Source organism: Panthera leo, chromosome B4 (genome assembly GCF_018350215.1).
Source record: "Panthera leo isolate Ple1 chromosome B4, P.leo_Ple1_pat1.1, whole genome shotgun sequence".
Taxonomy (NCBI): Eukaryota; Metazoa; Chordata; class Mammalia; order Carnivora; family Felidae; genus Panthera; species Panthera leo.
Genome location: NC_056685.1, coordinates 118,901,255 through 118,913,437, shown reverse-complemented (window position 1 = coordinate 118,913,437; position 12,183 = coordinate 118,901,255). Strand labels below are relative to the sequence as shown.

The 12,183-nt window shown below is 36.6% G+C and overlaps 1 protein-coding gene across 6 annotated transcripts in view; it reads right to left on the bottom strand.

Annotated features, from left to right (window-relative positions):
- Positions 1-12,183, bottom strand: part of APAF1 (apoptotic peptidase activating factor 1) — an 89,178-nt gene that overhangs the window by 23,276 nt on the left and 53,719 nt on the right. For 5 of the 6 annotated variants that reach the window (XM_042947464.1, XM_042947460.1, XM_042947465.1 and 2 more), the window contains 4 exons: positions 11,041-11,202; positions 6,728-6,856; positions 4,047-4,172; positions 1,395-1,514 (listed from right to left, as the gene is read on the bottom strand). In XM_042947464.1, the coding sequence (XP_042803398.1) occupies positions 1,395-1,514; positions 4,047-4,172; positions 6,728-6,856; positions 11,041-11,202 (537 nt within the window). Of the gene's footprint in view, positions 1-1,394; positions 1,515-4,046; positions 4,173-6,727; positions 6,879-11,040; positions 11,203-12,183 lie in introns of those variants that run through there. The other variant, XM_042947466.1, reaches the window with a different exon arrangement.

Below are 12,183 nucleotides of genomic sequence, written 5' to 3'. Positions count from 1 at the left end.
AATCACTGACAGAGAATGAAATGATACTTTTATAGCTGTATGACTTCTTTTTGAAGTCTCACAGTTATGACAACTATTAAAGAAAGGTTGCACAAATTTAATAAAGGTAATATAAGCTTGAGGACACTGAACTTGACAAGAAAACTGCAACAGAAAATATCCCAAGTCTGCTAAAAATCAGTAACGAGGCATGCACATTCAATTTCACACATCAATTTATCCCAGAAATACAGGGCATTAGGAGCTCCCCATCAATATATTAAGGATGATAGTGTAGCTTGTAAAATACAGAACAAGCCATATTAATGGGTGCCTCACACCTTGACTCTGACCCCCGACAGGAGACAAGGAGAAATTACCACATGCCATAGACTGTTTACTCCCAGATATCTGTCTCCTGAATCTGGATTCCACCTTCACCCTATAACCAGCTCAGACTTCTCAAGATAAAAAGGACCATATAGATGAAGAAAGTGAGGCTCAGAGGAAGTGTATAATTTACTCAAACATCACACAACTGACAATAAAGCCTAAACTGTACGTGGGTCTCCTGAGTGAACAGTCACTGTTCTTTCCATCACATCAAGCTGGGCTTTGCAGCTCCAGAGCTTGTGAAGCTCTGTCTTACCCTCAGTCACTCCGTCTCAAGTTCTCCTCCCGGACTCCATGAAAATCAAGGAATGTGATTACAGATACCAACAGGAGAGGAATGAAGTGAGGCAAAGTTCACTTTTTAAAACTCTAAATATTAAGCATATTTAAGCCTCAGCTCAAGACCCACATATTTATTCAATTAATACCTACTGAGCACCTATTAGATATCACACATTTGTGCCTGATTCCCAAATTCAAAACTGAACAAGAAAAATGTGAATTGGAAGTTCAATCAAAATTTTTTGGGGCGCCGGGATGGCTCAGTCAGTTAAGCATCCAACTTCAGCTCAGGTAGAAAACTCATGTTCATCAGTTCGGGCCCCACATCAGGCTCTGCGCTGACAGCTGAGAGTTTGAAGCCTGCTTCAGATTCTCTGCTTCAGATTCTGTGTCCCCTCTCTCCACCCCTCCCCTGCTTGTGCTCTCTCTCAAAAATAAATGAATAAACAGGTCGCCTGGTTGGCTCAGTCAGTTGAGCATCCAACTTCGGCTCAGGTCATGATCTCACGGCTCGTGAGTTCGAGCCCCACGTAGGGCTCTGTGCTGATGGCTCAGAGCCTAGAGCCTGCTTCAGATTCTGTGTCTCCCACTCTCTCTGCCAACCCACTCGTATTCTGTCTCTCTCTCTCTCTCTCTCAAAAAAAAAAAACATAAACGTTAAAAAAATAATAATAAATGAATAAACATTAAAAAAAACACACACACACAATTTTTCCAATTGTTTTCTAAAAAATACTCACCTGCAGATGTCTTACATTGTCAACTGCAAGAACCATCACTTCATTTTCTTGAAACACAACATCTATTTCTTGCTTTAACACTATAGCAGAGTTCTCACATACTTTCTTTGTCTCCCAGAGCTAAATAAAAGATTAAAAAAACTAAAATAAGATAGTCATATCCTTTGAAATATGTAAAGAGAAGCCTTAGTCTTAAAGCAAGATACAAACCATGATTCACACTCAAAATACATATGATGCCAGGAAATTTTCAATTATTAGATTATAATTCAATAAATACTTATTAATTATATGCTACATGGGAATGCAAGCTGGTATAGCCACTCTGGAAAACAGTATGGAGGTTCCTCAAAAAACTAAAAATAGAACTACCTTATGACCCAGCAATTGCACTACTAGGCATTTATCCAAGGGATACAGGTGTGTTGTTTCAAAAGGACACATGCACCCCCATGTTTATAGCAGCACTATCAACAATAGCCAAAGTATGGAAAGAGCCCAAATGTCCATCAATGGATGGATGGATAAAGAAGATGTGGTATATATATACAATGGAGTTACAATGGAGTATTACTTGGCAATCAAAAAGAATGAAATCTTGCCATTTGCAACTACATGGATGGAATTGGAGGGTATTATGCTAAGTGAAATTGGTCAGAGAAAGACAAAAATGATATGACTTCACTCATATGAGGACTTTAAGAGACAAAACATATGAACATAAGGGAAGGGAAACAAAAATAATATAAAAACAGGGAGGGGGACAAAACAGAAGAGACTCATAAATATGGAGAACTGAGGGTTACAGGGGTTGTGGGAGGGGGGATGGGCCAAATGGGTAAGGGGCATTAAGGATTCTACTCCTGAAATCATTGTTGCACTATATGCTAACTAATTTAGGTGTAAATTTAAAAAAATAAAAAATGAAACAAGATAAAAAAAATCTTTTTTCACTAAAAAAGAAAAAAAAAATTATATGCTACAGTGAGTAGTAGTTAGTATTAAGAGTAATGAGTGCCCGACCATGAATTCTAGTTCCACCTAAAGTTGTGACTTTGGGAAGGTTACTTAATACAGTGCTTCTCACAATAAGAACTCCTGCCAGTCTTCACACTGATACCAAGATAAGGAACTGGTACTAGAATTTAAATCAACTATATCACTAACACACCATTAACAGTATGCTTAGTGATATGACTGATCTTTTTTTTAAGAAGACTTCTTGATGAAGAAAGAGGTAAGTTGATTTACATTGTGGCTCAAGTTTATTGAGACTGGCACTATAAGCAAAACTGATTTAACCTTTCTGTGACTGTTTTCTCACCTGCAAAAAGGACTGCTATCAGAACTAGCAAATATAACAGCAGTACTTCTCACAATGTCTAGCATACAGTAAATACTAAAAAAACTTTAGCTACAATGTATATAAAGTACTATATTAGATGCCACAGGGTCCCTGGCCTCAAAGGCCTTGTAATTTAAGATGTGTAGGGGCGCCTGGGTGGCTCAGTCGGTTGAGCGTCCTACTTTGGCTCAGGTCATGGTCTCGCAGTTTGTGAATTCGAGTCCCGCGTCGGGCTCTGTGCTGACAGCTCAGAGCCTGGAGCCTCCTTTGGATTCTGTGTCTCCCTCTCTCTCTGCCCTTCACATTCTCATGCTTATCTCTCTCTGTCTCTCAATAATAAATAAACATTAAAAAAAATTAAAAAATAATAAAAAATGTGTGAACAAGTTAAGAGGAGCAGTGGAGAACTAAAGGTGAGACGTAAAGCAAATCTGTACTTAACACTCAAAGCAGAATTTGGTTAGTACCATAAGAAAAGGACATAGAGTTATATGGCATTAAAGGGAAGATACATTCTCCCAAATGGATTATTAGGAAGGGCTTTGCAGAAAGCCTGGGGGGAATGTGTAAGACTGTTAGGATTCCAACAAGGAGAGAGACAGGGAAATAGAGTATTCCAAACATAAGAAACCATAAAAGCAAAAGAAGCAAGGAACTACAGGGTGTTGGGAAAATGTGAGCAGTCCAGTATAGGTTACCTGTAGGAATAAACCAAAAGAAAGACTGGAGCAGAATGAAGCCATACTGTAGAGAATTTCAATATAAACTTAGGACTACCTACTTACTTTTAGTAGTTTTTAAGCAAAAATGACATGGCTGTATTGTACATGAGGAAAATAGCTTGGAAGCAGCATGTAGAAAACCAAGAAAGACAAGACTGTGGCACACACTAATACATTAAGAGAGACAACATGTAATGATCACCTAAATTTGAAATGAAAAGGTAGAAACAAATGACAGAAAATGGAAAGGCAGAATCCATTAGAATTGGCAAATAACTGGATGGGGGAATTTAAGATGGAGGAAAGAGTCAAAAATTAAGTCAATGTATTATCTAGTAATATATTTTTAAATGAATCAAAATAGAATATAATCAATGGACTTCAACATTTGGCCCATGATAATACTCAATGAACACATATGGAATGAATGAGACTGTTACAGTCCATGTAATAGCCCTTTTCAAGGATAAATATGAATCTAGTAGTTTCTTGTTTTACTGCCCCCAATACTGCCCATCAATTTCTTAGTTTCTAGGAGGTTTATGATCAGTAAATGTCTAGAATGAAAATGTCAATATTTCTCACCCTGATTGTCTGGTCATCAGAAGATGTCAAAAATGATGATCCATCAGGAGAAAACATCACACAATGAACCCAACTTAAATGTCCTCTGCAGTCAGCCACTTTTAAACATGAGTCCATATTCCACAACTACAGAATATATAGGAAATCACATTCATAAGAATTTTGAACATATCAAGAATATTGAAAATAGCAAAAGTAAACCAGTATCCACTTCTATGAATATAGTCCAAAATAAACTAGCAAAAATACAGAATGACTTGTGTAAAAATTATTCATTGCATCTTATTTTTAATAGCAAAAATTGCAAACAACCCAAAGGATCATCAATATGGAACTGACTGGGGCGCCTGGTGGCTCAGTCAGTTGAGAGTCCAACTCTTGATTTTGGCTCAGGTCATGATCTTATGGTTTGTGCATTCAAGCCCTACATCAGGCTCCGCATGTCAGTCTCTGTCTCTGTCTCCCTCTTTCTCTGCCTTGCCCCTGCTCATTATCTCTAAATAAATAAACACTAAAAAAAAAAAAAAAAGAGAGAACTGACTGAATAAACTACATAATGGAATATTATATAGCTATAAAAAACACCCAGACAATGACTAGTCACTGAGATAGATTTACAGAAAATAAGCAAAGAGCATATATACTTCTATGTAAAAAATATATATATTACACTATATATGTATATGTATATATTTACACACACACACACACACACACACACACACACACCTGGATACACACACTATACTGTGTAAGAGATGAAAAACAAATACCGATATATACATGGATATAGACATGGAGATTTTGTTTATACAAAATACATACAGATATCTGCTTATATACACAAAAAGAACATTGGAATGTTAAACCAAAAACAAAACCAGCTACCTATTGGCAGGAGTTAGAAAAAGGGATAGGGATAGAAATGAAAACAAGACTTCTCTGAATATAGCTTATTACAAAACTTTGATTGGAATCATGCATTTTATCTATTTTTTTATAAGTCATCAAAAAATAGACTATTTTCCACTGTCATCTAATTCTCATTTCAACCAATGGCAAAACCGTACAATAAATGAATATACTAATTGTACATGTACACACTTCTGTTATTCATGGTTATTATCAATTGTAAATGTCTGCCACCCTGGCTATATTTTGTCCTGAGTTCTGCTATAAATTATTCAAATATATTCCAGTCTAATGAAGTACCATATGTGCCCGAGTTCCTCTCATTACACTCTGAATGACAGACCCACTTTACGATTTCAGAATAAGCATGGACAAAACAAGTACTTCATCACATGCCCAGTGGGTTTCAATCAGTGAGTTCTATGGTTACAAATTAATTGTATGAAATTTTCTTTGCCTTATCACTAGAGTCCAAGCTCTTGTGGACATACAAAGCTAAAGGCCACAAATGACAATGGTTCCATAACTAATAAATCTCCATTGAAAATCCTTCCCTTTTCCCTTCTAATTCTACCCCATCATTTATTAGAGCCCCCATTTTAGGAAAAAGGACAATGTTTCCTCAAGCTTTCTAATAGGAAAGGGTAGGGATTTTAGAAGTGACAGAAAAGGCTGAAAGAAGAGTTGCTCCTCCACTCCTTCTAAAATCCTGACAAAAACCCACAAAGAGGAAATTTCCAACCACATCTACCTTGAGGATCTATAGATAAGGTGAAAGATCTAGCACATCTGAATTTTTCAATTCAAGGACTCCGCTGACAAGAACACTGCCCACAGCACCCTACTTCTTCCCATCATTTCAAATAGGACTGGAGCCTGCCCACACTCACTGCCTCTGCTTCCAATGGGAAGATTCTCGGCAGGGAAGTTCTTCAGTGTTAGTTGCATTGCTTCTGTACTTGGAGGTAAGCAGACCTTACAGAGCTTACCCACTCACTCTCACCTATTATATCTCCATGCTGAAGACATCTCCATGCTGAAGATACCTCCATGCTGAAGGGCTATAGCTCAGAAACTCTCCCCAACATCTTCACAGTAAGGGGCAAGATTGTCAAACTCACTAAAAATTGCTGAAATAAGCACAGAACACTAAAGAAGTGCTTGCAGGGGGCGCCTGGGTGGCGCAGTCGGTTAAGCGTCCGACTTCAGCCAGGTCACGATCTCGCAGTCCGTGAGTTCGAGCCCCGCGTCAGGCTCTGGGCTGATGGCTCGGAGCCTGGAGCCTGTTTCCGATTCTGTGTCTCCCTCTCTCTCTGCCCCTCCCCCGTTCATGCTCTGTCTCTCTCTGTCCCAAAAATAAATAAAAAACGTTGAAAAAAAAAAAAAAAAACCTATTAAAAAAAAAAAAAAAAAAAAAAAAAAAGAAGTGCTTGCAGTAGTCAAGCTTCCTTTGAGAAGACCCTGTGAACCAAGTGGATTTGTCTATTTTCCAGATAAAAGCCCATACCCACCTTCTTAGACTGTCATCACAAGGGTCTCCAAATTACCTGATGGTAAGACCCACTCAAGAAATAAATAGTAACAAAGCTTGGAAAAACTAATCCATCTTTGGAAAACAAATATAAGGAACTCACTGTTTTTGAAAAAATTAATACAGCCACTCACTTATTTCTCAAACATCCTCAGTAGTTAATGGTTTAAGTAGCCCATTCTTTGGCATCCTTGTACCTCTGGAGACTCAAACTTCACAGAGTAAGTGAACTACTCACCTCTACACAGCACTGGGACAAAGCCACCACTGCCAAGTGATTTTGTGGGGAGAAGTCACAGTACTGGATGGTGCTATGATGGCCTGTATGGATTTCTGCCAACAGGCCACTGGCATGAATGTCAAAAAGCTGTCAACATAAAATAGGTTACCTATGAAAATAAAATACTTTTAAAAATAAGCTATATTCAAACTGAATATAAATTTATAAGTCCTGACAAAACACAATTACTGATAGCTAACAGTCATAAATAAGATATAAATCAATATACACATACTTTTAAAATACTGCTCATCTTGTAACATGTTTCCTATCAAGAAAAATTTATCAGGGCACCTGGGTGGCTTAGTCAGTTAAGCATCAGACTTCAGCTCAGGTCATGATCTCATGGTTCATGAGCTTGAGCCCCACATCAGGCTCTGTGCTGACAGAAGCCTGGAGCATGCTTCGGATTCTGTCTCTCTCTCCCTCTGCCCCTCCCCACTCGCTCAAGTTCTCTCTCTCTCTCTCAAAAATAAACATTAAAAAAATTAAAAAATTAAAAATAAACATTAAAAAAGAAAAATTTATCATGGATGATGTCTCAAGCTGACCTAGGGAGAAATAAAACCTTTGTGAATAAATGAATGGACTAGCCAAATTAACATACAGAGAAGTTCTCCTGAATGCTTATTTATTCAAAAGAGGAAAATGGATACTCATAAATGAAGATGATCAAAATAATATAGAGCAGAGGCTTGCTAAAATTAAATTAGTTCAACCATTTCTATTTCTCTTCAGTGCTATCAAATTATTCCATTTTGATCATTTTCCCATTTTTGAATTAAAAAAAGCTATTTTTGTGTAATACAAGCTTCATTTCAACTTTTGAAAAATTTTTAAATGTTGAATATGCTCTTCTGAAGTTTTTGCTAAACGATAAAAACATTCATAGCAATATATAGTATTGTGATTTAAGACCAAGGTATAGTCTTTAGGAGGGAAAAAAAAAAAAAAAAGCTTCCAGCGGGAGCCATAAATATGCACACAGCCCTGCAAGTATGCACAGATGGTAAGCAGCACAGCATCGGGGGCCAACAACAAAAGATAGTAAACCATATTTAAAATATAGTTTTCCAGGATAGATTGTTCTTAAAAATTAATGGTGGAGGGTGACAGAGGAAACTGAGCATGTATGAAATAGGCATCTGTCCTATTACCACCAATTACTAAGTGGTAAAAAGGTAAAGCCCTAACAATTGGAATAGGCCAACAAAAGAGTTTGAAAGAAACCAGAAGAAGGAGAATGGAGAAACCAGAGAGTAAGAAATAGGGATCTACATGTAATTAAGGGTAATTTTAGGGTACTTTTATTTTAGCAGGTAAAATAAAAACCTCGTCTAGATTTTTAAAACAAAAACATATTTCATGCAATATAAAGTTGTTTTCTTCTATCACTGGAACAGATCTTTTAAAATGTTCAAATTCTGCTTAACACCATTAGTCATTAAGGAAATGTAAGTCAAACAACCATTAGATACCACCACTTCACACCTAATAGGATGGTTATAATTTTTTAAAAAATGGCAAATAACAAGGTTTGGCAAGAAAAAAGTGGAACCCCTGTAACACTACTAGCAGGAATACAAAATGGTGCAGATAGTTTGGTGGTTCTTCAAAAAAGCTAATTTAGAATTACCCAGTAATTCTATGCCTAGGTGTGTACACAAAAGATTTGAAAGTGGAGGTTCAAACAGATACTTGTACACCATGATCACTGTATCATTATTCACAACAGCCAAAAGGTGAAAACACCCAAGTGTCCATCAACAAATGAATGCATAAACAAAACGTGGTATATCCATATGATGGAATATTATTTGACAATAAAAAGGAATGAAGTTTATATATGCTACAACATGGATGAACCTTGAAAATATTACGCTAAATGAAATGAGCCAGATACAGAAGGACCAATATTATATGATTCCACTTATATGAAATATCCAGAACAGGCAAATTCATAGATTAAAGGTTACCAGGGGTTGGGGGCAGAGAGGAATGGGCAGTTACTAGTTTCTGGTTACAGAATTTGTTTGGGGGTGAAGAAAAAGTTTTGCAAACAGTGCTGAGTTACACAACACTGTGAATGTAATTAATATTACTGAATTATACATTTAAAAATGGGCTAAAGTAGCAGATTTTACATAGATATATTTTACAACAAAAAATTTTTTAATCTTCAAATCTTATAAATGCAATGGTTCCTTTTCTGTTCCTACAAATTTTAACAAACTTTAAAAAGTTTGCTATTTTTTTCTTCAATTGCATGCTAAAGGAGTATAAACCGACATGCAACAAAGATCGAAGGGTCACAGATCAATGACTAGATCAAAAACAATATAAATGGGCCCTCAGTCAGTTTTTATGTAAATATACAGTATATTTCAGTTATATTCTTTAAAATTGTACTATCTCAGGGGATTTGAGGAGCTCTCAAGAGACTTAAAGACCTCTTCCTAAGCTAGCACTCTCACCAAGAAGAGTGCAAGTTCAAGAAGAAGAAGAGTGCAAGAGTGTTCAGTTCAAGTGCAAAAATCATGAAGCCCAATGGCGAGAAGCTGGACAAGTTCAAGTGCGACATCTCCCAGGCTCTCCTTGAGCTGGAGATGGACTCAAACCTCCAAGCCCAGCTAAGGTAGCTGAATATAACAGCAGCCAAGGAAATTGAAGTTAGTAGTTGTCAGAAAGCTATCATCATCTTTGTTCCTGTTCCTCAAATGAAATCTTTCCAGAAAAATCTAAGTCTAGCTAGTCTGTGAATTGGAGAAAAAGTTCAGTGAAAGCACACTGTCTTTATTGCTGAGAGAATTCTACCTACGTCAACTCGAAAAAACCATATTAAAAATAAGGAAAAGTGACCCAGCAGCCACACTTTGACAGCCATGCATGACACGATCCTGGAGGACTTGATTTTCTCAAGCGAAATTGTGAGCAAGAGAACCATGTGAAATTGGATGACTCATAAAGGTTCATTTGGATAAAGCACAGCAGAACAATGTGGAACACAAGATTGAAACTTTCTCTGGTGTCTATAAGAAGCTCACACGCAAGGATGTTAATTTAGAATTCCCAGAGTTTCGGTTGTAAACAAAAATGATTAAATAAAACATTCACATAAATAAATAGATAGATAGATAAATAAATGATTAAATTGCACTATCTTGGGTGTGGAGAATAGGAAGAGGTTGGTAAAAGGATATGAACTTTCCGTTCAAGATAAATGTGATCTGAGAATCTAATGTATAAGACGGTAACTACAGTTGATAACACTGTATGGTATAACTGAAATTTGCTAAGAGTAGAAATTAAATGTTCTCTCACACACACACACACAGAAGGTAAATACGTGAAGTGATAGATATGTTATTTAACTCCTTGTGGGGAGAATCCTTTTACAATGCATACACATATTAATTCACACATGTATACCTTAAATATCTTACAATTTCGTCAACTGTACCTCAATAAAGCTGAAAATAGAACTGTAGTATCTCTTATCAAGTCTTTTAAAATTACTATTAGAATGAAATGTCCCTGAGCCATAAATCAGAATATCTATCTTTCCAAATCCATGGTATAACTTGGGACAAATTATTTGGCTGCTCTGAACCTCAGCTGCCTCATTATTAGCATAGGTATATTGTAATCTGCTGCATCTCTTGGACATTTATATCAAGAGAAACATGTGAGAGCACCCTGAATACTACAAATATAAGCTATTACTACATTTCCTTGTCATTCACTATTTTAACATATTGTCCTCATTTACATCATAGAAATCTCACAATATTCTTCAGTTGTTGATAAGTTTTTCTATCACAGTCACCAAATCATAAATTTGAGGAGTAAGGAAGCACTTTGAAAATCACCTAAATCAATGTATTCAAAATTGTAACAAAAAAAAAAAAAGTGATACAGAAAGTATTCCATATTTTAAATCTATTTGAGAAACACTGGACTAACCAACATAAATTATTTTTGTATTATAGGACTTATGGAGGCCTTAGGTATGTTAGTATACACTGACTCTAATAAGGAAAGGAACACACATTTCTCAAACCTGTGTGACCATGGAAACCTTTCCACACAAAGCCAATCAACATCCCCTAGAACACAATTCTGAGAACTAAGAAGTTAGGGAGCCTACCCAAAATCATATAGCTATACTTTATTATTTATATCAATAAACAGTATAAAATGCAAAAATCAATAGATGTTTTCATTTTCTTTAAATCAGGCTAATTTTGGCTTGTTAAAATATGGATACTTACAAAGATCTTATTTTTTGCTGCCACCATTATCCTAGCACCATCAGCAGACCATGAACAACATTTCACTATCACTTCCATATCCTCTTGAGGCTCCTCTGAATTTAGGAAGAATTGCTTCACATTAATGCTTTCCCTCTCGTTTGCTGATTTCACATCCCAAAGCTTCAGATTGTAAAAATTAAAAAAAAAAAAAAAGTTTAAATTTGTTTTAATCTCAAATCACACATCTAGAATTCTACCGGGATTAAATGTCATACAAATTATTCACTTTTTCTAATGAACTGTTTTCACTTATGTGTGACTTTTTATAAAGCTTTCAAATTAAGTACTCCAGTTTCATTCAGCACCTTCCTAAAAAGAAAAAAAAAAAAAACTAGAAGCACTGCCTGAAATGCAAAATGCAGAATGTAAAACTAAATGCTAAAAAACCCTTGCATGGTGTGGAGGAAGCTAAAGATTAGGTGGTGACAATAAGAATGAGAACAGGAAGAAAGGTGAGACTCACGATTTGCCACTGCTGCCCTCTGCTGTGCCAGGCATGAAGTTTGCTTCCCATCTATCTACTGCATGCACAACCTGGACACCACACAAGGCCCAGTCTAAGCTAAGTTATAAACGTAGCAAGAGTATCCAGGGACATAAGGAAGTCCCTGAAAATAAAAACAAAGAATATGCTAAAAGGAAGCAAGGCACCTTATGTGTTTGTGGGACCATACACTTAAGCGGCACAAAAGACAAAGGCCTTCAAGAAGACCCATCTCCACTCCCCTTGGCCTTAAACAGCAACCGAGCTTCACAGAGTGATAATGACTACCATGCCCAGACCAAGGGTTGGTCAAGGACGACCAAAAAAAAAATTTTGTTTAATTAAAAATTAAAACAAAAAAACAAAAAACCTGCTTCTTAGGCTTTAACTCAGCTTCCAAAGAACACCTCCAAAGTAAAACCAGGTTTGTTTGACCAAGCACATTTTTAAAGCTCAAGTTTAGAGGGGCACCTAGTCAGTTAAGCGTCTGACTTCAACTCAGGTCATGATCTCACGGTTTGTTGAGTTCGAGCCCCATGTCGGGCTCTGTGCTGACAGCTCAGAGCCTGGAGCCTGCTTCGGATTCTGTGTCTCATTCTCTCTCTGCTCCTACCCAA